The 26,441-nt window shown below is 47.3% G+C and overlaps 1 protein-coding gene across 5 annotated transcripts; it reads right to left on the reverse strand.

Annotated features, from left to right (window-relative positions):
* Positions 1-178: 178 nt before the first annotated feature.
* Positions 179-24,623, reverse strand: TMPRSS9 (transmembrane serine protease 9). 5 transcript variants are annotated; one of them, XM_083880089.1, is made up of 20 exons: positions 24,380-24,623; positions 18,509-18,661; positions 15,800-15,948; positions 13,887-14,014; positions 13,536-13,603; positions 12,927-13,105; positions 11,743-11,784; positions 10,596-10,767; positions 10,106-10,380; positions 9,792-9,928; positions 8,259-8,574; positions 7,377-7,548; positions 5,679-5,950; positions 4,842-4,978; positions 3,984-4,341; positions 3,779-3,895; positions 2,969-3,140; positions 2,399-2,664; positions 1,743-1,879; positions 179-1,273 (listed from the first exon to the last, which is right to left on the reverse strand). In XM_083880089.1, the coding sequence occupies exons 3-20, from the start codon at positions 15,918-15,920 to the stop codon at positions 1,112-1,114; spliced, it is 3,231 nt and encodes a 1,076-aa protein (XP_083736215.1). In that variant the 5' UTR covers positions 15,921-15,948; positions 18,509-18,661; positions 24,380-24,623; the 3' UTR covers positions 179-1,111. The 5 variants fall into 5 exon arrangements, with proteins under 5 accessions (XP_083736215.1, XP_083736216.1, XP_083736217.1 ...); XM_083880090.1 differs by lacking the exon at positions 18,509-18,661 and having other exon boundaries at positions 12,927-13,102; XM_083880091.1 differs by lacking the exon at positions 18,509-18,661 and having other exon boundaries at positions 2,399-2,547.
* Between the last annotated feature and the right edge of the window lie 1,818 nt (positions 24,624-26,441).

Raw genomic sequence — 26,441 nt, forward strand, 5'->3', positions numbered from 1 at the left:
TGTTGCAGCCATGAATCTGAACCCATCTGGAGCTGAGCCATGCCTAGAAGCCAGATCTCCCACCTAGCTGGTGTTCTGGAAAAGTTGTGGATCTTGCTGCCAGCTGGGTTGGGATGGGAGAAACCTCTTGTCTATGCCCAGATGCAGAGCTTAAAGCACCAAAAGTGAGGAAGGGGTTTGGGGTACGAGCAGCCTTTCAGTTTTGGTGGCTGAATTGATGGGGACATGTCTAAGTCTGCTCTGCCCAAGACTCAGCACATGAGCTTTGATGCAATTGGTTGCTTGTGAACAAAGTTGTTTATGTGTGTTATGCGGGCTGGTACGACCTGACAAGTATACTTTGCATCACTGTCTCAGCACTTTAAATTTTTCCTACCTCACTTAGCCAGAGAATGGTCTGTGTGGCCATGCCTTAATCTTTGCTGGTTTAATCACCTGGTTTAATGCAAAAGGAGCTTGAGGGAAGTGTGTGAGAAGCCCCATCTAATACTCTACTATAAGTGAGGGCCTGTGCAGTCTGAGCTCCCAAGTGTTCTAGTCCTGAGTTCTCATGGGATCAAATGGTGAGTCAGGAAGTCATCACCGCACTCTCTAGTAACATGCACGGATTGGAAACAGCATCACACCCTTCCCAAAAGCCACTGCACAGCACAACAGCTCCATCAAATCAGTGAGGTCTGAAGCTTCTGCAAGGACATAACTTTCTTTGGGCTGGGGCAAAGGTCACAAGTCTGTTGGCTTGGCTTTGGGATGACAGCTCATAGGCAAAGGTCAGCCAAACTCCATGAATCTTTGGCAGATGTTTCCGACACCAATCCAACTAGAAAGGTCATGTTTTAATGCACAGTATATTTGGCCAGGGCTTAGGATGGGACAGGTTTCATTTATTTATAGAAAAGGTGTAGATTTGTACCTTTCTATGCAAAGCAGTTATCAAATGCCTTGGTGTAACATCCAGCAGGTCACACAACACTGGCATTTGCTTAATACCTGCAAGGCTATCTTCACCCCTTTGCAACATCAGGAAAATGTACAGTAGTTGAGGGGTTAATGTATGCTCTGGCAGTTAGTCCTCTCATTCATTGCCTTCCCTGAGTGGTGAAATGCAGTTTCAGAGCTTGAGGTTCTGCACAATCCAGCCCTGGACAGCAGTGACTTTGGTGTAGACACCAGGGAAGTATGGCCTGGCGCAGCCATAGCCCCAGCTTGTGATTCCTGCTAGAAACCACTTCCCTGAAGGTTCTTTACATGCCAGGGGCCCACCTGCATCACCCTGCAGAGAGAGGAAAAGGATCCAGTATCAAGCCACAGGCAGTGCAGCACCCTCCGCTGTGAAATGTTCTTTCTCTCTGGGGCATGGCATTTGCTGTCCTGTTCCCTACTTCCCCAGGAGTCCCATTCATAGCTGGAGGACCGCTCAGTGATGTACCTGCATGAACAATCTGAGGCTGGGGTTCTGGAACATAGAAGAGTGTGTTTGGTATTACAGAAGGGTCATGGAGTAGGCTCCATGTGGTCTCTTGCTTAGCATTACCTCACTGTGTATTTCCTTGACCTGTCACAGGGGGGGAAGCAGCATGTGTATGCAGGATGGATGTGGATAAAAGCAGCAGCCAGTTGATGGATGGACAGACAGCTGAGCTAGGGGAGGCAGGGCAGGGCCCTCCTGAGAGAATATAGTCTAGGGACTTGGTACGAGCTTGCTCTCTCCCAGCCATAGCATTTGCTGCTCTTGCACTCACTGAACAGCTGTCGATGGTGCCCTGTGGGAAACCAGCACACAGCATCCTGCTGCTGATCTGGACAGGGTAGAACTTTTTGCAGGCCTGGTCTCCGATCATGTTCACTGCTGCTTTTTGCAAATGCTTTGACATGAGACCTGAGGAAACAAGTATTGCTGTTAGTGGGGTGAAGAGCACATGAGAAACAGCAGCATGTGAAGAAGTGGGGTCTCTGCAGCCTTACGTGCTTGCCAGAGGGAGAGACCTGCTCTGGGAAAGTGAATCACACCTGGTTCAGCAGAGCAGACACAGAAAGGTCCCTTGTGGGTATAGTTTGTCAGGCAGCTTGGCTGACCAGACACAAATGGTATTGGGGTGGTCCTTGTACTGCAGGAGCACAGCTGGAGCAGCTGCTGTGGGGGGTGGAGAACACAGTGGCTGGCATGTAGAAAGCTTGGGAAGGCTCCAAGAGGGCAGAGGTGTGATAAAATGGAGGAGTAGCATGCATGGTAGCGGTGGAGGAGATGATGGTGACACCAGGCCTTGCCCAGCTTGGTATCCTCTGCAGTGGGATGGGAGTGCTTGGGGTAGTGGTGTCGGAAGTGTAGATGTTTGGGGTTGCAGTGTAGGTGGCACTGAGCTTGGCCATTATGGATGTGGGAGGGCCCACTCAGTACCTCCTTCCTTTGTGGAGCCCCAGCCTGTGATGAAGCATCTGGCCCCTTCATGGAAGATGTGAGAATTGTCTGGGAGACATATAGGTCTGATGGTCCTGCTGAACGTGACAGGTGTGCTCAGTTCCAGTAGTGCTACATCATAGTCTAGGCTGTAGACGTTGTAAAAAGGGTGTTTGTAGATACGGAATATTTTCTCCATTTTGCCATCGATGCCACTCAGGAAGGGTGTTCCTAGAAAGGCCACCCACATTTTGGGGTCACTGTAACTGCAGAAAGACAGTAAACCTGGCTGTTAAGAGCGTAGCCTCACAAGGAGGGCCACTTGTTGGGGCTGGCCACACCTTGGGAGGTCAAGACCCCTGTCTCCAGAACAGTGGGTGTACTCAGGCTTTGTTCCACCCATTCCTCTTCACACTTACCTGTAGGGGCATTTCTCTGATAGGGGTGTGTGCATCCTATGGGGCACAGCATCCCAGCCAGGGTGCTGGACCGTAAGGGAGGAGAAGGGTAGGTCGGCTGATGGAACTGAGGTAAGAGCCAGCTGACTTAACTAGTTCATCTCAGACTTACATGTCAAAGCAGTGAGCTGCAGAGAGCAGCCACCGGTCAGCAATGAGGACAGCCCCACACTTGTGTTCCTTCCGCTGAAGCCAGAGACTGACTTGCCAGGGCCATTCTCCTCGAGCCGCACTGCTGCCACCCACAATCTTGCTGAAGGCTAGAGAAGTTGTTATGCCACAGTCTGGAACAGAGGAAGAAGCACTGTGGTTTTAAAGTAACCATAGATAAAGGAATGACTGCCTGCCTTCTATAACTTGCGCTGTGGGACAACCTTCTGGGGGACTGCGTACAGGGCAGTAGGATGTGATGAATTCAGTTCATCCAGCTGAGGCAAGGCTTGACAGACAGGTATATTTTGCAGACTTGTTATCACAGATCAAGTAAATCAAGTAAATACCTTCCAGGGACATGGTATCCAAGAAGCGGATATTTGGATGGACTGTCTGAGCTATCACATAGCAAGGAATGTGCACTCCGAAGTGCAGTCCCAGGGATGACAAGACACTTTCTGGGCTGCCATGTTGTGCAGAGCTGTCTTGCCACCTTGTGCTACCAGACTGGCTAAAAGGCCTGTGTGCTGGGAAACCTAACATCTGTAGCAGAGCAGAAGAGGCAGCACTTTCTGGCAATAAATTTGGATCCGGCTCATCCAAATTGTTTTAGGCTCTGGCAGAGCAAGTACGATCTGTACCACAGTGGGCTGCCCTAGGCCCCCAGTGTCTGGGCCCAAGACAGCCAGTGTGAATATGGGTGGGTGCCACTGTGGAGTCTGGGTAAAGCACAGCTGGCAGCAGCCATGGGCTACAGAGGAGAACTCACCACAGTTGCGCTCATCAAAGCCATTGCTGCAGTCCACAACACCATCGCATTCAGGATTTTCTTTTCCAATACACACCTTGCTGGAACACTTGAAAGTGAGGCTGGTACAAGGCACCACTGGAAGGCAATAACCCATGGCCTGCTAAGTACCCTCTATGCTGGAGGCCTCCTGCCAACATGTCAATGAATCAGCTATCAGTTTTACCTGGGGTTTGGGTAGGCTTGGCAGTCTTGGTCATTCTTAGAGCTGTGGAGGTTTCACTCATGTTTGTGCTCATCTTTGTCCCCAGGATGGTTCTGCTGGCTGGACTTGCAGCCATTGTGCTGGGCTGGGTAAAAATGGCTGTGGTAGAAGTTCTAGGGATGACTGAACTGGAAGGGATGCTTGTGCTACCACTGGGCAACTGGGAGATGGTGTCCAGGATCCAGTCTGTGAGTTTGGTAATTCTGGAGTATACACCAGGTCTCATAGCCTGAGCACAACCAAATCCCCAGCTCACGATGCCAGCAAGGTAAAACACTCCTGGGGTCACCTCACAGGCCAAGGGCCCACCTGAATCTCCCTGGGGAAGAAGTAAGGCAACAGCTGTTCAGTCCAATCATGTCTACCCCTCAGACACACCAGAAGGACTTAACTACCTCCAACTCTTCTTTCTCCAGCCTTGCAGATCTGTCTGCTGTCATGCAGTGTGTATGCAGGGCATGAGTGTGCAGAAGTTGAAGCTAGGGTCAGTGGCTCAACCTGGCTTCTGTCAGCACCTTTCCACAGCTGCCACCATCTGCCACTGACTCACTGCCACAGGAGGACACCTGCTTCATCCATGATTTGTCTGGCTAGACAGAGTGGTGGGATGTTGGTTTAAGTAATTCTCAATGTGGTGGAGCTTTATTTACTTTTCTAAATCTCCAGAGTAGTGGGCTGGGGTTTTTTGTGCTCAAGTACATGTGAATTGCACAGCTGGATTACAGCAGCTCAGTAAATATTTCACAAGGATCTGCTGAAGGCAGAGTTATCCCAGCTTTCTAGAACAATTTACAGAGTAGAGAAATCCCACACTTTTACCTGGCATGAGTCTACCATCCCTTCCATGAAGCCAGCACAGATCATTTGTTCAGTGAGGGAGAAGTTGTAGAGGAAGTTACACGTGTTCTGTTCTATGATGCCCACAGATGCTTTCTGCAGGATCTCAGGCTTGGTGTCTGCATGAAAATCACAGAATTAGTGAGTGCAGCAGACGGAAGGAACTAATGGCTTTTAGACTGATTCAACACCTCTTTTGGGAAAACAGGCTCTAATCCCACATGGGAATTAAGTCCTATATAACCTGTTTTCTCTGCAGCCCTGAAGCTTGTGGCTCATCCCAGGGTACAGTTTTGTGTCTGTGCTAAGGATTCTGCACACAGTTTGTGTCCCATGCTCCTGAGAGTTTGTAGGCTTCTTGTCAGCTGGACTTATTTGGTAGCACATGTGCCACTGTCAGGCCTTCTCCCTATAGTGGGATCTTTGCTTATGCTTATTGCTTGGAACGTCTCTGTGACTGACAGTGGCTGCTATGGCTGACATACCATCCTGCCAGAACTGCAGCAGGCTCTAAGGCAAGTGCCTGACACTTGCTTAGCATGGTAGAGCTATTGAAGGCAGTCCAGCAAGTTTCTCCCAGTTCCCACCTAGCTGCTCTCTCCATTTTCTTCTTTGCTGGCAACTCCTATGTAACTGTGGCTTAAGGTAGTGCTCTATGTACCTTAATTCTTGCTTATGCTTGTTTTTGTCAGTTCCTGACTGTCTCTGTTACTGATCCCTGGCCATACATCTCAGGACTGTGGGTGACCGTGGCACAAGCTTTGCTGCTCAAGTATCACTGCTCCAAGGCAAATCAGCAGGTAATGCATTAATGCTTACCGTTCCCTTCCTGGAGGTCACCCCATCCAGAAATGAGGCATTTCTTGCCAACAGGAAACTTCTGCACAGCAAGTGGGAGGCACACAGGCTGTATATATTTGTTGAAGACAAGAGGTCTTGCCAGTTCAAGTACAGCCACATCAAAGTCCAGAATCATGGGGTTGAAGAGGGGATGTGGGATCACTCTTGTTACATTGACTTTCACTGCATTCTCATCTGTTCCATTTAGTGATGTTGTTCCCACATAGGCTTCGATCTCTTCTGTCATTGTCCTGCAAATACATAAACCTAAATGTGCATATTCACACACGTATGCCTGGCATGAATTCTGACATTGAAATTGCAGACAACTTCACATGATCAGCATGCAGCAGAGCAGCCCAGTGAAGTCAGGCCCAAAGAACTGTTTCTAGCAGTGGCAGCTGTTGGATATTACCTGAAAAGCAAATAAACATGTAATAATAATCCTCTCTTCATCTCCAGAAACTTGTGATTTCAGGTGTGTTCTGGCACACAGATGGTGTCTCTGTATTCAGTAGGTCTTGCTGGATTTTTTGGTTTTATTTGGATTTTTCTAAAGTTGAGGGGTTTTTTGGTTTTTTTTTAACTCCAGGTGAATTTTTAATATTCAATTTAATGAAATTTATTTAAAAATTGCTTCCTTTCGATTGTTTTCCATCTGCTCTTGGTGATTACTTGGTATCTTAAAAAGACACTCAAAAGGCATTCCCTAAACGCTTTGTATCCTTCATTATTATACAGTCCTATCAAACACTGCCTTCCCATTAGTTGTTTTTTTTTTCCCAGGTCTAGTCTGATCTATTTTGTTGTGTTTGCTATGTGCTCCATACCCAGCTCATCCCTGAGCCTTGTGTACACATTCACACAGTGTTACTTCTGCCCTCCTTGTGATGTTGGAGCAGTCTGTGTACTGTGCAATACCAGCAACATCCCGCTCATCTCCCTTGCTTTCTGCTGCATTCCTGTGCTCGTTAATGGCCCCTGCCACAAGACTGTTGCTCTCAGGGCAATATCCACATGTTTCTGACCTCTTGTTTTGAATTGCAACAGCTGATGGAGACACATCCTCATTCACAGAAAGACAGCACTGCTGGTTTTGCTGTGTGCCTCACATTTCACATTTGCTTATCTTTCATTTCACTTGCTCCTTTTTTGCCCAGCTGTTTAATGCATGAGGTTGTCTTAAAATCCTTCAGAATTAGTAACCCACCTTTTCTGCCTTCAGGAATTTATTCTTAACAAGCATTATCGTCTTGCTACTCATTTCTTTACCTAGGCTACTTATAAATAAGGGCTTGGGTTCTTGCAGTTTAATAGAACCATGCAGGATTGAATTGACCATTTTCCCTTTACCAGCTGACCACGTGTCTCTATTTCATATATTACAGACAATTTTTTAAGGTTAAGTTTATTAAACTCTCTTGTGGCACCTTCTTCCACTCCTCTTAGATGTGTTGTCCTTGCTCCCTGCTCAGGCTGCTTTAACCTTTCTCTGCCTCATTCCAGCCCCTCCACAAACTCCTTTTTACTATGAATGTCTAGTTATAGCAAAAGACAATGTCCAACATGTGGTCTTGATTTCTATTTCTTGACTCCAGTGCCACACTGTGGGTTTGGCTGTGCAGCTCTGTGCCAGTGGGCAGGTGAGCTGAAGCAGGGGAAGGGATGGGCTCTTACTCATTGAAGCAATGAGCTGCAGACAGCAGCCAGCGGTCCCCAATGATGGTTGCTCCACAGAAATGTCTTGAGTCTTCTTTCAGGCTGACTTGCCAAGGGATCTCTCCTCTGGAAGCATCTGTTCCTCCCACAATCTTGCTGGGTTTAGAGAACCCGGGCCGTCCTCCACACTCTGAACAAAAGTCAAAGCATGAGTTGTGAGTATTCCTAGCAGAAGACAAGCAAGGAGAGACTTTGCTCTCTCTAACCAATAAGCCTTAGCAGGGACAGGTTAGGGCTGAGGTGTGAGACATCTACCCAAGCCCTGCCACTGCCTGATGGTGGCCATGGACTTTCATACAAACTGCTGTTCTACATCTTGTTCTTGGCAAGTCATGACTCCTGGGCCTTTCTTGAAGGCAGAGTAATCAATAGCTCTGTGCCTCTTAGCCTTGCCATTTCAGATAAAAAGTTTATTCTAGATTTAGAAAAACACCCTTCATCTGCATCTCCTTGCAAAGCTGCTGGAAGGGCTCCTTGGAGTGGACAGGTCATCCTGCAGACATCTGCACTCCTTCCTTCCAGGGAGAGATGCATGGCTGCTGTGAAGGGGCAGCCATCAGTTTTGAAATGCTGGGAGCTCCTTCAGTGGCAAGAAAAAGTAAGTGATCAACAAGTTAAATACTCTCAGATGCTGCTGTGCCTTAATGACCTGTTCTGGGCCTGCCAGAGCAGACCAGTTACACAGCAAGACTACACAGAGAGTCACAAAAGCAAAGGAGTGCATGGAACTGCAGAGGTACTGAGTGACTTTGCCAGGCTGCTCTGGACTGAACCAGGGCCTGTTTGGACCTGTACCTGCCACTCTGCCTACAAAGGTGCACCTGCTGTGGGTGCTTGTACCTTGTGGTCTTGCTGCAGTCACTGGCCTGCTGGCAGTTAGGGCTGGTGAGGTGGTAGGGGTTGCTCCGGTGGTAGTGTTGACCTCTTCAGTGCTGACCATGTTACTGTTAGTCCTGAAGTGTACTGGAGGAACAGTACGGACTACAGAGGTAGGGAAGGCAGAAATAGCTTCCAAGATCCAGTCTCTGAGTTTCGTAACACGTGTGTAAACCCCAGGCCGTCTGGCTTCAGCACATCCAATACCCCAACTCACAATTCCTGCCAGGAAAAACCTGCCAGATGGTTCTTGGCAAACCAGGGGCCCACCAGAGTCACCCTGCAAGAGAAGCCAGATGGTGAGCTCTCCCTGGGTATGCACTGAGTTTGCCCTGGCCACCCTCAGTATCCCTCTACCAGCCGGGGTCTCTCTGTCCATGTGTGTCCTAACTCACTTCATATTTGCTCCAGCCTATTGATGAGTGGAGCATCTCTGTGCTGGCCTTTGGGTGTTCCTCTGTGTAGGCACACTGTCCTGCTATTACACAGAAGCCTTGTGCCATTTATTTGACAGGAGAACAAAGGACACCATCTGTAAAATCTAGGATTTAGCATTTCTAAGCATTTGTATGGCTTTCATCATTTGTTAAACCTCATAGTGGTTAATCCTAGCAGCCCATACACAGCCAGATGATAGGTGTTCATTGCCTGATACACAATCTAGGGATACCATGTTAATGTTTGCATCAGGTTTTCTTGATTTGGTCTATGGTTCCCTGGTCAGTTCTTTGTTATTGTGGGGCCCTGTGACTATCACTGATGGACATGTGGTGTCTGTGAAGCTGGTAATGCCTTCTGTGGATGAGATTGCTCTAGATCAGTAATGAATAACCAGATGGGTCATGTTCATCTCCCAAACTTTAATCTTCAATTCTTGGCCCTTCTCTGGTGTTTGTGCTGTATTTGGTGCAGAAATATGAAGCACTACCACCAGAAAAGTGCAGATTTATTTAGCTGGTTTCTGTTGGTTTGAACGGTCCTGCCAAACCATAGAGACAGACCTGGAAATCACAGTCCTCCTCCCATATCACAGTTTTCCTCTCTCCATACTATGAAAGGCAGGCCTGTCTCCAGCTGACCACTTGCAGTCCCAGGATGGATAAAGGCTAACTGAAAAAAAACACTCTGTTGTTCACTAAAAACTGTTGTGTATGTTTTAGTTTCCACTGCTGCCCTTTGCCTATCTGGATTTTCAAAGATATGAAGACCTGTGTGGAATATTGGTAGGCCCAGCCCTGATGACAGTTCAGGAGGAAGAGCTAATTAGCTGAAAGAGCCCCTAAACAACGGTGCCCTGCTCTAAGCAGTAAAGAACATATCCTCATTTGTGTCTTCTGTAGTCACTGATCTTTGCTTGCATCCAAGGCAGGGCCTCAAACCTCAATGGGAAACAGTGACCACAGTGTCAGTTCTTCTTCTTGAAGTGTTACTTGGTGCATACTGGGAGGGAAAAGCCTTATGCGGGCAGGTGTACTTTCTTCTCTGAGCAAAGCTTACCTGGCAGGAGTCAACTTTCCCCTCCAGGTAGCCAGCACACATCATCCTGTCTGTGAGGACATGGCTGTAGAGACTGGAACATAGGTTCTGGTCTAGGAGCTCCACTGTTGCTTTCTGCAGGAACTCAGGTTTCACCACTGAATGAGAAAGACATAACTGTGAGCTCAGTGCAGGGAGCCCTGCACAGGATCAGCAGCTCAGGGGTACAGCCCACCACAGCTGGCCAGAGCCAGGTCCAAGTTCCCTTCCCCGATGCCTTCTGCCCTGCTCATGCCCCACCATGTCTCCTCTGCTGCCTGTCATGCTCTGCTTACAGAAATCCTCCTTGAGGTAGCCCCAGCCAGAGATAAGGCACTTCTTGCTGGTGGGGAAGTGATGGCCAGCATCTGGCAGGCATACGGGCTGGATGTACTTAGTGAAAGTCACAGGTCTCTTCAGCTCCAGCACGGCTACATCATAGTCAGCTGTCTCGGCATTGTAAGAGGGGTGTGGGATGATCTGTGAAATGTCCATTTTCACTGCACTGCTGTCAGACCCTCTGAGAGAGGTGGTCCCTGTGTAAGCTGCCCACATGGCTGGGTCCTGAAACCTAGAGGAGAGACAGTGGGGGCCATGTGAGCCTGCAGCCACAACATTATCCTGCAAACCAAGCTGTCTCCTGCCCATCCTGCCATCCACTCCAGGAGTGATGGAAACTCTTCATTCTCCCCGTGATGGGGCAGAGTGGTGCAGTGGGAGCTTGAGCAGATATGGCAGCTTTTGGAACAGGGATGGAGGGTAGAATGTGGTGTGACTAAAACTTACTCAGTAAAGCAGTGAGCAGCAGACACCAGCCACTTCTCTGTGAGGATTGCAGCACCACAAAAGTGCTCATTGTTCTCTCGAAGGCTGACTTGCCATGGGAACTCCCCTCTGGACGCCTCTGAGCCTCCGACTATCCTGCTGGCAGTCTGCATGGCAGGGCGACTCCCACAGTCTGGAAGGGAGGAGAAAGCCAGTGCATCAGAATCCTGCCACTGCACCCCAGCAACATGCTCTTGGGGGCAAGTGGGAAAAGCTGCTTCAGCTTTGTGTGTGCTGCTGGTATAGGCCCAAGCAGCAGGATGGTACTTAGGATGTCACAGGGCAGCCTTTAACCTGCATCTTGGGAAGAGCACTGCAGAGCACTGGGCCATTACTCCCTGAAACTCTTCTAGAGAAAGAAACTGTAGAACAGCATTCTGACTAGTTGACGAGCTCAGCTACTGCCTCGTGATCAGCTTCCAGCAGCTCACAGGCATGTGGCTCTTGTCCATTGTGTCAGTCCACTAGGAAGGTGGATTTTGACACAACCCATCACAGTTGATGGGACCAAGGTGTTTCCAAGGCACAGTTTCCCTCATCCTGATGCAGCCATTTATTATTGGCTTGAAAAGTCATGTCATATCCTTGGCTCTCTTCAGTGCCTGAGAACCAATGGTGTCCCGCCTCTCAAGGTCTGCCAGCAGTGGGTTGTGGCTGGCCTCTATGCACAGGAGACCTGCTGTGGGAGATTCAGCACAGCCCTTTCCATCAGAGGCATCAGCACAGCCTGTTTGGCTGTCACATTCAGTGCTTTCTTTTCACATACTGGATGTTGGTGCAAGTGACTGCCTGTCTCTCAAGGGCAGCTTCCTGGGGACAGTGAAGCTTGAGTCACTCATGTCTTCTGCAGTCCACACAGCAACTCTCCCCTGGCTTCCACCAGAGGCAACCACCACTGTATCCTTGTCCCTCTGCTCCCTGGTTACCCCAGAGTCCCTGCAAGATGGTGCTGGGACTAGAGTTGTTTTGAGCTTGCAGGCCCCTGGGCCACCAGCCTATGAACAAGAAGGGCCCAAGCACCTTTTGTATCTGTATTCAGGCTGATGGTGAGGAAGAGGAGGAAGAGGCTGCAGAGTGCAGGTGGTTCTTCCTGCTGCCTGGCTCTTACCTGATTTCAGTCCGGGTCTGTGGGAAGAAATCTTGTTGGGACCTGGGAAAAAGAGGAAAGAATCAGGATCAGCAAGGGCAGGGCAGTCCAGCCTTGGGTCCTGTGGCTGTGTTAGTGGGCTGGGGCTGCCGCAGGCTTTGCTGCATCTTTGTCACCTGCCTGGCAATCTCTTCACCCACCCGTGGCCAGTGTGAGACAGGGCCCAGGTCCCTGCTGTGGACCCCTGCTCTGCCGCAGGGCAGAGCAGGAGTAGCTTCCTACTGCCCTGCAGGCTTTGGGATGCCTCCACATGCAGAGAGAAATTCCCAAAAGCTGTGGCCGTGAGCTGCCTCTCAGGAGCAGACTGGGGCTGAAGCTATGCAAAACTGTTTGCCTAAAGCCAACAGGACTCTCAGCACTTTCAATTTTGGCAGCACAAAGCTCCCAAAGATCCAGGGATCCTGCCCATTGTGGCAGAGGGTACAGAGGGAGCTGCAGAGGAGCCTGTACCTTCTTGTTTCCTAGGCTCATGTTTTTTTAAATTGGCTGGACCTGGAGTCCTACAGTCACACACAGCTCCACAGTCACAGAAGGAAAGGAGAATTTCTTGTCAGGTGGTTTCAGAGAGTAACTCAAGTATGAGAAACAGCAACCTGAGCTGTAGTTATTGCTACAACTCTGACGTCTGCCTAAAGGCTGCTGTGCACAGGTAGGTACAGACAATCCAGCCATTAACTTACAGAGCTTCATTCCCTCTCCCTCAGACTGATTCCAGGAAGAAAGACTGCAAGAAAAGCCAAAGGAATTGCAATTTATGCGTTAGGTTCTGTCATTGCTGTGGGCCCCTCAAGCTGCTCTTGCAGCGCAGAGCAGCAGGACAGCATTAGTGTTAGAGGGGTATTTGGGAACCCCACAAATGTCTGTTAAGCAGCAGCCAAAATATAGCCTGGTTTCTGCTGCTGTCTGGTGAACCTGGAGCAGCTGGGAGCCAAGCAGATAATTTTATTGATTTGCTGGGTGCCTGGCAGCACTCCTATTTCTAACACTGCTGCTGGGAATGAAACCTTGACTGGACATCCAGAGCTAAAGCCCTGCAGCAGTTTGGTTGAGACTAACAGTGGCTTAGCTGTGTGATGTTGGGTGCCAGCAGCCCCAGCACAGGGCACCCTGCTCTGCCTACCCAGCAGTGGCAGGAGAGCCCATACCTGTGAGAGAAGCTGAGGAGATAGTTCCGTAGGCAGGCAGGGAGAAACCCTGTTTGTGCAGGGCAGCTGCCAGCCCATGCCTGAGAGCTTCCTCCTCCAAGGTAGAGCTCAGGGGCTGGGAATCCTGGGGGGTGAAGAGGAGGCGGAAATGGACGATCACACCAGAGTTTCCATTCCTACTGGAAAACAGAGAATTAAGGGGGACCTTGGCTTCATGATCAGTACAAGGGACAGGTTCATGTGCTAGCTGTCTACAGGGAACTCAAAGGAAACAAATATTATTCTTAATAATTTGATTCTTAATAATTTAAGATTTCTCTGGAGATGTGCTCTGGGTTGAAGTGGTCATTTGAGTTTTTTTTCCCTTTGGCCTAAAGCTGTGGTTGAACAAAATTGTTTTGCTCTGCCTTTCTGACTGCATTTCCAAATGAAAGAATCCAGAACATTGTTGCAATCCCAGATGAAAAGCCAGCCTTGACCAAAAACCAGTTTCTCTTTGTACTAGCTTTGAACAAGAGCACAGGTGTGAGTTCACTTTCTTGGTGAGGTTTGTCAGAATGCCCTGAAACATGAGCTGCAAGATCTGCAGAGATAGCTGCCTACACTCACCTGTAGCCCAGGATGGTGCAACCAGTGCAACTCCAGTTCAGCTGGGAGTCCTGAAGACTGGACAGAAACTGCAAAGCAAAGAGTGATGGTCACACACTTCCTGGACCCCAAGGAGGTGTGAATAGATGATGCCTGGCCTTTTGCTGGAATGTGGAGCTGTTGATGGATGGTCTCTTGTCTCTGTAAGCAGAAGCACCCATGTTCCAGCTCATATGTAACTTTTTTCCCACCCTGGCTTTTAGGAGATGAAGTAGTACATCCTTTTTTTATGCTTTATCTCGTTTACAATAGGCCTGAACACACATTTCCCATTCCATGAATGTCTCTCAGGGCCCTGACAGATCAACTCACCAGCCTCTCAAGAGCAGGTGTCAGCACCCTATAGTAGTCCGAGTTCTCCATCTGTAAGCTGCTGTTGAATGTGATTCCTTGCAGCTCCACTGTGTGCTCAAAGCTGGCCTCTCCCGTGGAATGGCAGGCTGCCAGAAAGAGAAAGTGTCTGTCAGAGGCAGCTTTCTTCACGGCTTTGCAACATGGATATCATCATGCCCTTCAAACATCCTGCTTTTAGGAACTTGACTGTCCCTGACCATCCCAGCTGCCCTGGGGGTGCCCCATAACTGGACTGGGATACCCTACACATGTGTAGTAATAGCATTTTGCACTAAACTTGTTTGAACTTGAAAATAATGGATTTTTGTCAAGCCTGAGACAGAAATTCATGAACAGATGGGTTCAGCCTGGCAACCTGAGATTGGCCCTATCCTTGCAGGAACAGCCTCAGGAAAGTTCTGCTGGGTACTGAAGCCAGCTCAGAAACTATGACTGTACAGGTAAGATCTGTCAGTCATGTCATGCTGGGGTCCTCACCGGGGTGCTGGCCTGAGGTGGCATCTGGCCATGGGGCAGCAGAAGCAACAGGAGGGAGGTGGAAGAGGGAAGGAGATGGTAGTCATGCTCTGGAGTGGGACAGTAAAACAGTGGCTGCAAGTGGTTATGATAGGAAATGGCAGAGGCAGCAAAGTGCAGTGACAAGAAATTTCAAAGTCGCAGAGAGAGATTACAGGACAGAATCATAGAATTATGGAATTGTTTAGGTTGGAAAAGACCTCTGAGATCACTGAGTCCAATCATTCTACCAGCGCTGCCAACACCACCACTAACCCATGTGGGGTTAATGGGTTAATGCTTCAGCTACATGTTTCTTAAATTGCTGATGGGATGGGGATTCCACCACTGCTCTGGGCAATCTATGCCAGGGCAGGAGAGCCCTTTCAGTGAAGAAATTTTCCCAATATCCAGTCTTAAACTCCCCTGGGTCACCTTGAGGCCGTTTCCTCTTTCCTGTCCGTGTGTCCTGGGAGCAGAGCCTGACTCTCATTTGGCTGCCCCCTCCTGTCAGGTAGTTGTGGAGAGCCAGAAGGGCCCCCCTGAGCCTTGTTTTCTCCAGGCTGAGCACCCCCAGCTCATTCAGTTGCTTCTGGTGCTTCAGCCCCTTCCCTAGCTCTGTTCCCTTCTCTGCACATGCTCCAGCCCCTCAATGTCTTTCTTGTCATGAGGGGCCTAAAACTGAACCCTAGATTTGAGGTGGGACCTCACCAGTGCCCAGCACAGGGGGACAGTCACTGCCCTGGTCCTGGTGGCCATGCTATAGCTTCAGCAGATCAACATCCCACCCAGCTTGGATTGTCTGTGAACTGAATGAGGGTGCCCTCGATCTCCTCATCCAGACCATTGATAAAGTTATTAAACAAGGCTGGCCCCAAAGTGGCCCTGAGGAATACCACTGGTCACCAGTCTCCAGCTGGATGTGACTCCATTCACCACCACTCTCTGGGCCTGGTCATCCAACTAGTTTTTACCCATTGAAGAGCACACTCATCCAAGCCATAAGCAGCCAGCTTCTCCAAGAAAATGTTAATGGGAAATGGAGTCAAAGGCTTTACTGAAGCTGAGGTAGACCAGATTCAGACCCTTTCCCTCATCCACTAGGCAGGTCATCTTGTCATAGAAGGACATCAGATTTGTCAAGCAGGAAAGGTATAGAGCATATGTATCATGCGACACTGAAGATAAAGTACTCTGAAGTCACATATTGAGAACATGAGCTGACATGAGGCCTTGTAGGTTTTGTGCATCATGCAGAAAGGTGTCTGCATTTTGTCCTCAGTAGGAGGATTTTGAGGATTTTTCCTATAAGCAGTGTAGAACACTTCTCTTTTGGAGCTGATAAACTGAAAGAATGTACCTGGCTGCACACTCACCCAGCAGGATCCCCAGGCAGAGGGCTGTTGCGCTGCCCGCCACAGCAGCAGCAGCAGTTACCTTCCAGCAGCAGGGCCCCAGTCTCCTCTGGGTGCCTTGCCCTGGCTTTATCTGGTCCATGCTTTCTGAGCAGCTCTACAGATGGGCTCTGTGATTAAAAAGAAGAGAAGGAAAATGACAAGACTGGGATGAAATCTGTCATGCCAGCTAAGGTTACCCCAGGAGCTCCAAACATTGCATTGCCACAAGAAGTAAAAGGGCAGATGTGTCCCCTGAATGTGCCTCAGGCTGCAGGCAGGAGATTAAAGTTGTAGGACCTGAACTCATCAACCATAGTGGCTCCTTCCTGCCTGGTTCCCCTTCTCTGTCTTCCTAGGAGACAACACTGACTGGTGGTGCCCATTGTGTTTGTGCTCACAATGGCCATGGCATGAACCAGATGTGAGCATGAACCAGACTGATGCCTCCAATCTCCATGTTCTGTGCAGGCTTTGGATGAATGCTGAGCCAGTGTCCCAGCAGCACAGAACCCGCCTGGCAGCACCCTGTACCTGCTCTTCAGCAGGCAGTACCCCAGGCCTGCTTAGCAGCGGGGTTTCAAGGTCCTACTGCCCACAGTGACAGGGTGAACAGGTATCTCAGCTCTTAGCAAGGGGCTTGACATTTTGGCTTGCTCCTTCTGCCTTAGACATCATCTCTTATAAAGATCCTAAACCCAGTCAGTGTCACTAGGGGATGCTTTGGTGCTGCTCAGGAGTCATGGAGCTGCAGTAACAGGTAGAACAGTTGAGCTGTAAAGTTCAAAATTTATCTCAGTAAACATGACTATACTGCAGTCACATCCTTAAACATGAAACTGCAGTCTGAATAGACAGCTGTGGAGAAAGACCTGCCTGGGACTCTGGCTCATGAATGGACCAGAGCTAATTGGCACTGAATACTTCAGAAATCATTGTCTGCTCCTGCTGGACCATTCCGACCTGCCTATGGAAGTCTTGGCATTAGGCTACTTACATCCCCGAGGTGCATGTTATGTGGATTAAAATTCTCTAAGTAATAAACCTCTGTAGTTGTTCATGAGGCAGATTCCAGGGTGAGGTTTCATATAGCCCAATACTATTCCACATTTTTTGCAGGAATTCTGGAGGAATTATAAAAGCACAGTGGGTGGCAAAGCCCACTACAGCATTTAGCTGAGACCTCCCAATGCCTAGTACTCGAGAACAATTAATATGTCCTTTGATTACAGCTTTGCTGCTACCCTGATGAGCAGATTCTCCTTCCCTGTGGCTAGCATTGGCACTGGTGCTTCTGGTATTTTACATCAAGTGGTCCTGCACCAGAAGCAGAGTCCCTTCATGTCACCTTTCCTGCCTCCATCTTTTCCTGGCCTTTGCTAGACTGGTTTCAGTGTGTCAGTGCTTTTCATGCACTGAAGATGCCTAGATGGGATATGGTGTTCCAAGTGTGAATTCAAAAATGTCAGAAATAGAAAGAATATCTGTCTTGGTGGTGTTTTGTTGTGGTGTGTTTTTTTTTGTTTGTTTGTTTGTTTGTGTTGTGGGTTTTTTTGTGGTTTTTTGGGGTTTTTTTGTTTTTGTTTTTGTTTTTTGTTTTTGTTTTTGTTTTTGGTTTTGGTTTTTTTTGTTTTCTTCTGCAGTCTTGCTAGTATAAGTCAGATTATATTTGGCTTTTATTTGCACATCACCAACAATTGGGTATTGCTAGGATGAAAACCAGCCTGTTATGTCCAGTTATTACATCATTCAAACAGGTTAGTATCTGCAACAAGCCTGATGAGACAAGGAGGGACACTGATTTCCTGTGTATTAAATGTATTAAAAATGTATTAAATTACTGTATTAATATTTCTCCCTCATAGACAGGAAGAAGACATGGTCCTGTTCAAACTGGCAGGCTGAAGTTGTCTCAATCTGAGTGGTCAGAGTGGAAATCCACAGAAGTTCAACCTTTTTGCCAAACGTCCAGAGCTTCTCAGCTTCAGAGTGAGTTTTTTTGAGGACTCAACCTCTAACTGTTGGGAAACTCAGATTTACAGGAGTTATAAGAAAAGCCTTGGCAAGGCACAATGACCTCTCAAACTTACTCTGCTTGATATTGACAGTGTCAAGAATATAAAATCCACACAACTCTTCCTTCCTCAGTTCCAAAGTCTGTCCTGCCGAGGGACATCTCACCTGGTCACACTCTATCCACTCAGACAGTGATGTGAAAGGTTGGGTTGCCACAGCACCGATTCCCTACTGCTGTAAATCAGACTGTGACTTCAGAGAAGCTGCAGAGGAACAGCCTTTTCTAATGTAAATGCATCCAGCAATGAAAGGAAGAGAGGAGGAAAGGGACACAGGGAGAAGCAGCTCCCTGTTTCAGAAGAGCTTTTCAGTGTTTTCCAAGAGGCGTCAGCAGCTCTTTATACTGAAGCTTCTAGATAAGAGATTTTAGAAGGTCACTTTGTGAGGCAACAGACAGAGAGAAAGGGGAGAGGAAGGGAGAGTCCGTCCAAGATGCCTCTTTTTTTCTAGCAGACATCCAAATATTCTTTTTCAGTTGTAACTGAGCCTGGCACATATCAGCACTGTGGCCTCTGGGTTCTGCTAACAATGTATCTGTTTGACAATTCAGCTCTGGCTAAGGGGAGACAAGTAGGGAACCTAATTTCCAGTGGTCCTTGTGGCCTGAATACATACAGATGAGGAATCTCTTCTTCCCTCTTTCGGTAGGTTTTGGAGTCACTGTCCCTCTTGCAGTGTGTTGAATTTGGGCACTCAGAAATCTAGTTCAGGTGTGCTGACCAGTGCAACAGTGGACTTCAATGGACATCAAAGTTAGGACAAATATGTCTGAGGAAAAAAAACCCAAAAAGCATTGCAGACAAAATTGGCTCTGGCTTATTGTTTTTTTGACAATACAATCTTGGTTGCATGTAAAAGTCATACTACAATAAAAGGTACTTGGAACCCTAGAAAGAAGTTTGTATTAGTGATTGCAGAGGCATTTTAACTGGAAAAAATAGACTAAAGAGAGAAAAAAACTTTCTACTTCCCAAAACAATCAAAACTTGTCTTTGCTCTCCCTTTTAGCGTAAGGAAAATTTGTTTCATTTTGGTGTCAGTGGTATGAGTTAAAAAAGAATTAAAAGGACATGTAAATGGAAAGTCCATTTTGCAAGACCAGAATAGAGATTGCAATTTTTTTTGCTGAAAGAGAATAAGGATCATCTATAAATGCATAGTGGAGATCGGTGGCAAGAATCTATACACAGTCAAAAATATTGTGGCATAAAATCGTTAGCAGGGCAGAAATTAGGAGAGTATTAACAGTCATGAGTTTCCAATAGGAATATTGAGAAGTAAAAGCACATTTATGGATTTTTGTCAGCTTATAATTGAAAGTGGTTATAAAATATGATGCCTTTGAGAGCAGGGTGCAGGAAACTCTGACTGTTCCAACTCTCCGTCTCAGAGTTTCAAAACCGGTGAGATGCCTTTTCACTGTTACATTTTAGCAGAGAAGGCATGTCTGATGTGCAGCACAGAGTCAGCAAGAGCTATCCTGCAGACTATCACCATCTCTGGTTGTCCCTGAGAATCTGCCACAGTGCTGGGAGGTGGCCACCACCCCTGCTCTGCTGCTGCTTGGCAGCTCAGGGTTTGTATTCTCCACAGAAATCTGAATTTTGCTCTAAGGCAGCTTTGAGTAATTCCATAGGATTTCCTTGGGGGATGAATTTTATTTCTCAGCTGGTTTAAATAGGGAAATTGTAAAATATAAAGTGATATAGTAAAAATATTCCTTTACCAAATTAGCCAAGCTGTCACTAACACCCACTCTTCTTGTCAGAGGACAAGTAGCATGTGTGTGTGTGATCTAATGTGTGTATGTGTGTGTGATCTCAAATGTGTGTGATGCCATGTGTGTATATGTGTGATCTTACATGTGTGTTTGTGATCTAACATGTGTGCATGTGATCTAACATGTGTGCATGTGATCTTGTGTGTGACCTCATGTGTGTGATCTCATGTGTGTGTGTGTGTGTGTGTGTGTGTGTGTGTGTGTGTGATCTCGTGTGCATATGCACACACATTTGTGTTTGAGAAAATGCATGTGCAGTATGTTGGGGGAATATCACCTTCAGGACCAATAGAGAGACAAGTCAGGGCCCCGAGAGAGGCATCCTGGTTGTCTGTCTGTGCACCTGCCACCGACCTAGCCTCACTGTGGCAGGTGTTTCTCCAGCTTAGGTGATCCCATACCATACACACCTGCAGCATTGGTGCAGTCTCCAGCACAAATTGTGCTGGTCCCTGTTTTCTGCTAGAAACTGTTTTCTTGCAAAATGCCACAGCTCCTGAATCTGAAGCACAGTGGTGGTCGCCCAGTACTGTGCTGGTGGCTGCCCAGCAAAAGGGCTGGTTTTCTTCATTCACCTTCACATACCCTGGCCTTCTGTCTTCCACTGCTTGGTACTTCTCTTCCTTCACCTCACCATGAGTTCCCCTTCATATTTTCACCTCCTGAGGCCTTTTCTTCTGCCTTTCTAGCCTTCTCCAGTCTCTCTCCCTTCAGAACAGAAGTGTTTACACTCCTGTCTTGCACTGCACTGCCACAGGCTTCCTCCGGCTCTTCTCCAGCTTCTCCCATTCCCAGCCTGCCAGCCCCTACCAGCAGCCCTCTACCAAGGGGACATAAGCTGAGGTACCCTGCTCTGAACTGTTGGCCAGAGGAAAGAAAGACAGGAAAGAAACATTGGTATCCGTGTTTTCAAAAGTCAACTTCATTTACAGATAACAAATGCAAGGAAGCAGTGGGACAGTGCAAGAAAACCATACTCACACCCCCATGCAACTCCCCTGATGGTGAGTCTGAGCTGCTCTGGGGTCTTTATGCTACATTTCTATATTCTAGCATGCTTGGTTTCTTCCACGCTGTGATGATAAAGGGCAGCCAATATGCTGCAACCGTTTTAATAACCAAGGGTTAATAGAATATTTGCTTCAGCCCATAATGGGGTAGTGTGGCTCTTAGCACAGCAATACGGTGTCTACTGAGCCTTCAGACACAGGGGTTGTAAAACTGTCTCAATTGTGACCTGTAAATCCTCATGTAGACAGACCATTTGCAAAATGATGGCACAGGTATGAAAAACATGCCACTTGCTCAAGGCAGACCACTAACTCAGCAGCAGATCTGCCTGCAGCCTCAGCAAGTAATGAGCCTGTGGCCAAAGGCAAGTGAAGGACTGCTGATTTTATCACCAAGATAAGACTTGTGGCACTTCAGAGGGGGATTGCAGCAGAACTAGAATATTTCTCCAGAGGGATGTAGCCCAAAATCAGAAAGTAGACTCCAATATGCCTCACTTGGTAGGTTCACTATCCAAAATCACAGCCACCAAAACTACAAACCTTTGGTGATAAGTCACCAAACCATGAGCCTGAGCAGGAGAGAGAAGACACTTATTTGCTGTAAGTTAAATGAGAAGCATGACCACAGGAGATAGGAGATGTGGGTGTGCAAACAGATCTGCCACCAGAGCAAGGTGGTAGAAGTAGCCAACCTCAAATATCTCTGTTAAAATGGGGTCAAGCCTAGTAATTTTTCCCTTACAGTTGAGAATTTAGTTGTATTGAAATGAAGCTCAAAACTTGTGACAGCAACTACTGAGAAGGATGGGATACTTTTGTAGGGGAGTGGATTTATAAACAGTGGTATCTATTAGGTAGTGGTGCAGTGCGAGGACGTGTCAGTCTGGAGAGGCCAAGAACTGTGTGCCAGTTCCTCCTTATGGCTCACTCCCTCTGAATGGGGCTCCAGAGAAGGGAATGTTGGAATTTATCCCTACACTGTTGCTTTCTCGTGAGCCCATATATTTCCCCTTAAACCTTCTGATGATTCTATGTCATGAAAAAAAGCCTATGCAGAGACAGCAGCAGCTGGTCGAATAGATATAGGATAGAGAATGCAGATTGAGCTGGACACTTCTTGTTATTAAGATGAGTGAAAAACTCTGACACTGCAAGCTCCCAGACCATGCACAGCCTTCAGCTGAGCAAATCTGAAAGCCTCTGCCACTCAGATCAGTGAGGATCCCAAGTCCCTGTTCACCTGCAGCACTCATCATAGAGATGCATCTGGTTCAGCTGTAGTCCTGCTCCCAGCAAGCCAAATGACACTGTGTCGGCCTTGTTTATTGTCCCTCTTGGTCTACAAATGTCTCTCAATTTACAAGTAAGAAGATCCTCGCCCTGCCTGCCAGCTCAGCAGTCTCAGCTGGGGCATGACAGACAAGCTGAGCTCCCCAGTGATTGCATTATCATAGGTAACAAAGGCTCTAACATCACTTCCACCTTGGAGACACTCAGCCCTGAGCTCGATCTCTGGTAACAAAGTACTGGGCAGATTTGTACCAGCAATTACTTCTTAAACTTGTAGCCATGGATTACACAATAAACTAAAGGCAGCCTAGCCCACCCTTACCCCCCCCAACTGTGCTGGCTTGAAAACTTAGTACAGATAGTAAATACTGAATACACATAGGGAGTATCCAGTAAGCCAGGAAGTCCATGTTTGTCTGGTTACTTTCCACAATAGAAGCACTATATAATTTGATACTTTTCAGCTCATGAATGGCCAGGAAAAATTCACCTGGTTAATTCATGGCATGTCCTTCACTGGCATTCACTTGCCTCCCTTGAACACTGCCTGGCCCAGTGCAGAGTTTGTGGGAGGAATCTTGATCCCAATGAAGCTGATGGACATACTGGGACCAGAGGTTCTTGGAGGAGCAGGGGCTAAAGTAGAGGTCTTAATTTTGCAAATAATCACATTTTATTCTTTCTTACCACCTTACATACATTAGAAGCAACATGTAAATTACATTTTTACCTAACTTTAGCTGTTGTTACAGATTGTCAGGTAGGCATTGGTGTCCACAGATACAAAACCCCCAAGCTACCCTGAAATGCATGCTCCCTCAAAGGAAAAATTCACATAGAGAAACCCACCAGTGATGAAAGACACCAGTCAAGCAGTGAACTCACAGCACCAGAGTCAATGAGAGGCTGCAGAATAAAACTCTGTGCGTATTGATATGGGGTAGTGCCACATGCTAAACTCCAGTGCTGAGGCTGTGTGACCATACACAGCTTTGGCCAGCCCTCTTGCCTGAGGAGACTCTCCCTGAGCAGAGGCCTCAGCACGCTGGCACACACAGCCTGCTCAAGTCCTGCACTCGGTGGTGTTACCTTGTTTGAAATCTCTTTACACAGACCTCCCTTAAGCAGGATAACGGCCTGTGCTGGAGCTCTTTGCAGAGCAGCCTCAGGGCTGGAGGACAAGCGGGTGTGAAGAAGTGTGACTCTCACGCCCTCTCCTTCAACCATGGGAATAAAGAACCATCCAGCTACAGAAACATTTATTTAAGCTCAAATAATGGTGCTATCTTAAGCCCATAGAGGTTGTTTGTAAGAGTTTCTCCCATGCTAACCAAAGCTGCTCAGTGCCATAGCTGTTTCACTCTTGTATTTCCTACATTGATAATATTGCTTTTTTCAGCATTTAGGTCTGCATTACTGTCAGTTACTTTTTGTTTTAAAACTTTTTGTTTTCCATTAAGTACCTTGAGTTTTCTTTCTAGAATGTTTCCTAATTTGTTATAGCTTTCAAATAATATAGACCATTCTCTGCATTTGGTTTCCAAACTGTTTAAGAAATGAAGATGTTTCTCTTAACCAGTACTTTCAGAGAAGAGAGTCTAGAGGTCACTTTTGACCAAGGCTCATCCATTACGTTGCACATGTTGTGGTTGAACACACATTGTTAACAGGCAAAAGATGAAATGTGCTACAGAAATACAAGTGTGGGGCACAACTGGCAGAAGGGTCAAACTTCCACAGACATTCGATGGTGAGCCCATTTCTGTAGCAAGTGGGTTCCTTTGGTCCAGAACGAATCCACTCCAGCACCACCCAGCCGTTTGTGCAAAGTGCTCCCAAACTCCCCTGAATCATCTTAGAGTTACATGGAATTGAAAAGCACTAAAAAGCAAATCAGCATTACGTAAGGAAAACTACTTAGCCAGCAGTGACTAAAAGGAAGCACAGAAGTTTTTTACTTTCAATAAAAGGTGAGTTGAGCTGTTTTCCCCACAGGCAATAAATTCAGAAACAGGCCGTTTCCTCAGAGCCAGCAAAGCACAAGGAATTTCCCCAAGCATGGGGGGAAATCCAGCGTGGAGAAGCAGTTTCAAACTCCAGTTCGTTTGAAAATCTGCCGGTGCAGGCAGCAAACCTATCTGACCCTGATGGAAAAGCAAGGAGGAAGAACAGAAGGAGTTGGTGAAGGAACAGTAGAAGGTGAAAAAAGAGCAGGAGGAGGAGGGCTGCCCGAGCCCCAGCCCGGCAGAAGGGATCGGGTTGGGCGGTGGGACGCGAGGGAGCCCTCCAGGGGTGGGTGCAGCTGTCGGGAAAGGTGCAGGTTTTTCTCTTTCCATCCGAGCCAAGAAAGCTCGGCACCTTGAAGGAAGTAAAAAGGGCTCCTAAGAAGGAGCAGGGACTCACCTGCTTTGCTTTTCCCGTTGTCGCCGGGTGCCTTCCCCAGCAGCTCACCCGCCCAGGCCCGCGGGGCGCCGGCGGGGGCAGGCACTGGGGGAGTTCTCGGCGGAGCTTAAAGGCACAGGCCGAGAGACAGGAACTGTTCAGCCTGAAGAGCTGATTTGTTCATTTCAGTGAACTGTGGAATTAAGAACTTTTCACCCCCAGCCCCCACTCGGCTACTTCCCAGCTGCCTGCGTTGGGAACTGGACCAGTGCTGCCCCAGCTCTTGCTCTCCCCAGTCATGAGACATTCCTGCAGTTCGCTGTCCCTCCAGCAGCAGGACATAGAGGAAAATAGCTCCCTGAAGTAGGATGGTTCATACTTGCAACACTGAATTTCCTCCCATCACCAGAACTTGGCAGCCCCCACACTGAAGCCACGGGGAGATCTGTTAACCAGTACTGGCCCATGCACACAGAAACCAGAAAGGGAGCGGTATTCCCAAAAGACTAATTTCCTCAGTCAGTCATCCATGGCCCTTCCAGTTCATACTGTATTTATCATCCTAACAATCTCTGTGTTAGAACAGCCTAAGTGACACACAGGAATGGGCAGGGATTATCCAACATCACACACACCCAAAGCTGGACAGAGTTCCTTGTGCTGAAGGAACACAGCACAGCTCCTTGTGCTCAAGGAACCTTGTTCCTTGAGCTTATTTAAGCTCATAAGTGACCCTTTTGCCATCTTGAAAGGACAAAAAACACATTAAAAACTGAGAATTAGTTTTGCCTTAGTCTGAATTTTGGTTTGTTGCTTGACACAGTCATCTGTCATCCAACTGCCACTTCCGTCCCTAAGTAGCTTCAACATTAACAGCAAGCTTCAGCAGTTCATGTGTTTAATGGCAAAGCAATGAAAGAGCATAAGATTCTAAAATTATAGAATTTTCAAAGAGATTTGTCTGAAGTTGATTTTGTTTAGAGTATATCCTTTAATTCGTAACATCTGCTGTGCTGTGGATATCTCCAGACTGAGCAACAATGACTGAAACCTGTTTTAGGTTTCCTGCTGAGCATCAATAATGAAACTTGGCTGGTTACAGAATCACAGACTGGTCTGAGTTGGAAGGGACCCAGAAGGATCATCGAGTCCAACTCTTAAGTGAATGGCCCATATGAGAATCAAATCCAGAACCTTGGTATTATTAGCACCAAGCTAATAACCAGAAAAATGGTGCAACCTCTGAACCTGAATGTTTTGCTCTGAGCCAGTGAACACCACAAGCAGTTCCTGTTCCTTTCAGACAGACTGAAAGAGCTGAATGAGGGATTGACATCCTTTCGATAGTCCATCATATAAAGAGGATCTGCATGTATCTTTGTGTGAATGGAGATGCAAAACTGCATAATCAAAACCCAAAAGTAATAAGGGGAGGAGGACTGCAATAGGACTGCAATAAAAGAAGAAACCAACAAAATCTATCAGTGGTCAAAAAAGTAAGAAATTAGGAACAGCAGTTTCTGCACTCCTGCTGAAGGAGCTGGGAGCAAACACATTAAAATTAAGTCAGAAGACAAGTCACTATGGATGTGATCTCTGGCAACCAAACTCAACAAGGGGCAGTTGGGACCACCCTTGTCTCTTACGTTTGATGCACATACAGTTACAGTGTGCAGATAAAATGAACACTGCACTAAAGCAATGTAATACTCAAAATTTAATAGAATAATCAGGAAAACACTGTGGTGCACCAGAAGGATTTAAACATTTTTAACAGTATTTAGCTGGTTTGCTACATTTCATGTTGGAATGTTGGAAAATGCTGTGCATGGGATATGGAATTTTTTCCATGGTCAAGAAAATTTCTAGATGCAAAAAACACAGTTAGGAGAATCTTGCATGAAAGGATTTTGAAGACCATTCACTTCATTCTAAGTCCCAGGAAGATCCTTTTACTGAAGGCATGGAGAAAAATGAATGTGAGGTTAAATGGTTGTGTCTGCTGGTTCTTTCCCTGTGGTACAACAACTAAGAAATGGAATGGGGACAGAAACCAGCTTATGAAAACTGTTTTGAAATTAAG

The sequence above is a fragment of the Zosterops lateralis genome (assembly GCF_965231275.1).
Source record: "Zosterops lateralis genome assembly, chromosome: 29".
Taxonomy (NCBI): domain Eukaryota; kingdom Metazoa; phylum Chordata; class Aves; order Passeriformes; family Zosteropidae; genus Zosterops; species Zosterops lateralis.

Bases quoted from the DNA above. Each gene is read 5' to 3' on its own strand.
- TMPRSS9 (XM_083880088.1), bottom strand. From the start codon at position 15,920: ATGGACCAGATAAAGCCAGGGCAAGGCACCCAGAGGAGACTGGGGCCC. The intron at 10,768-11,742 runs GTAAGAGCCAGG...CCTCCCTTCCAG, and splicing joins CAGACCCGGACTGAAATCAG to ACTGTGGGAGTCGCCCTGCC. The intron at 9,929-10,105 runs GTAAGCAGAGCA...TTTCTCATTCAG, and splicing joins CTACCTCAAGGAGGATTTCT to TGGTGAAACCTGAGTTCCTG.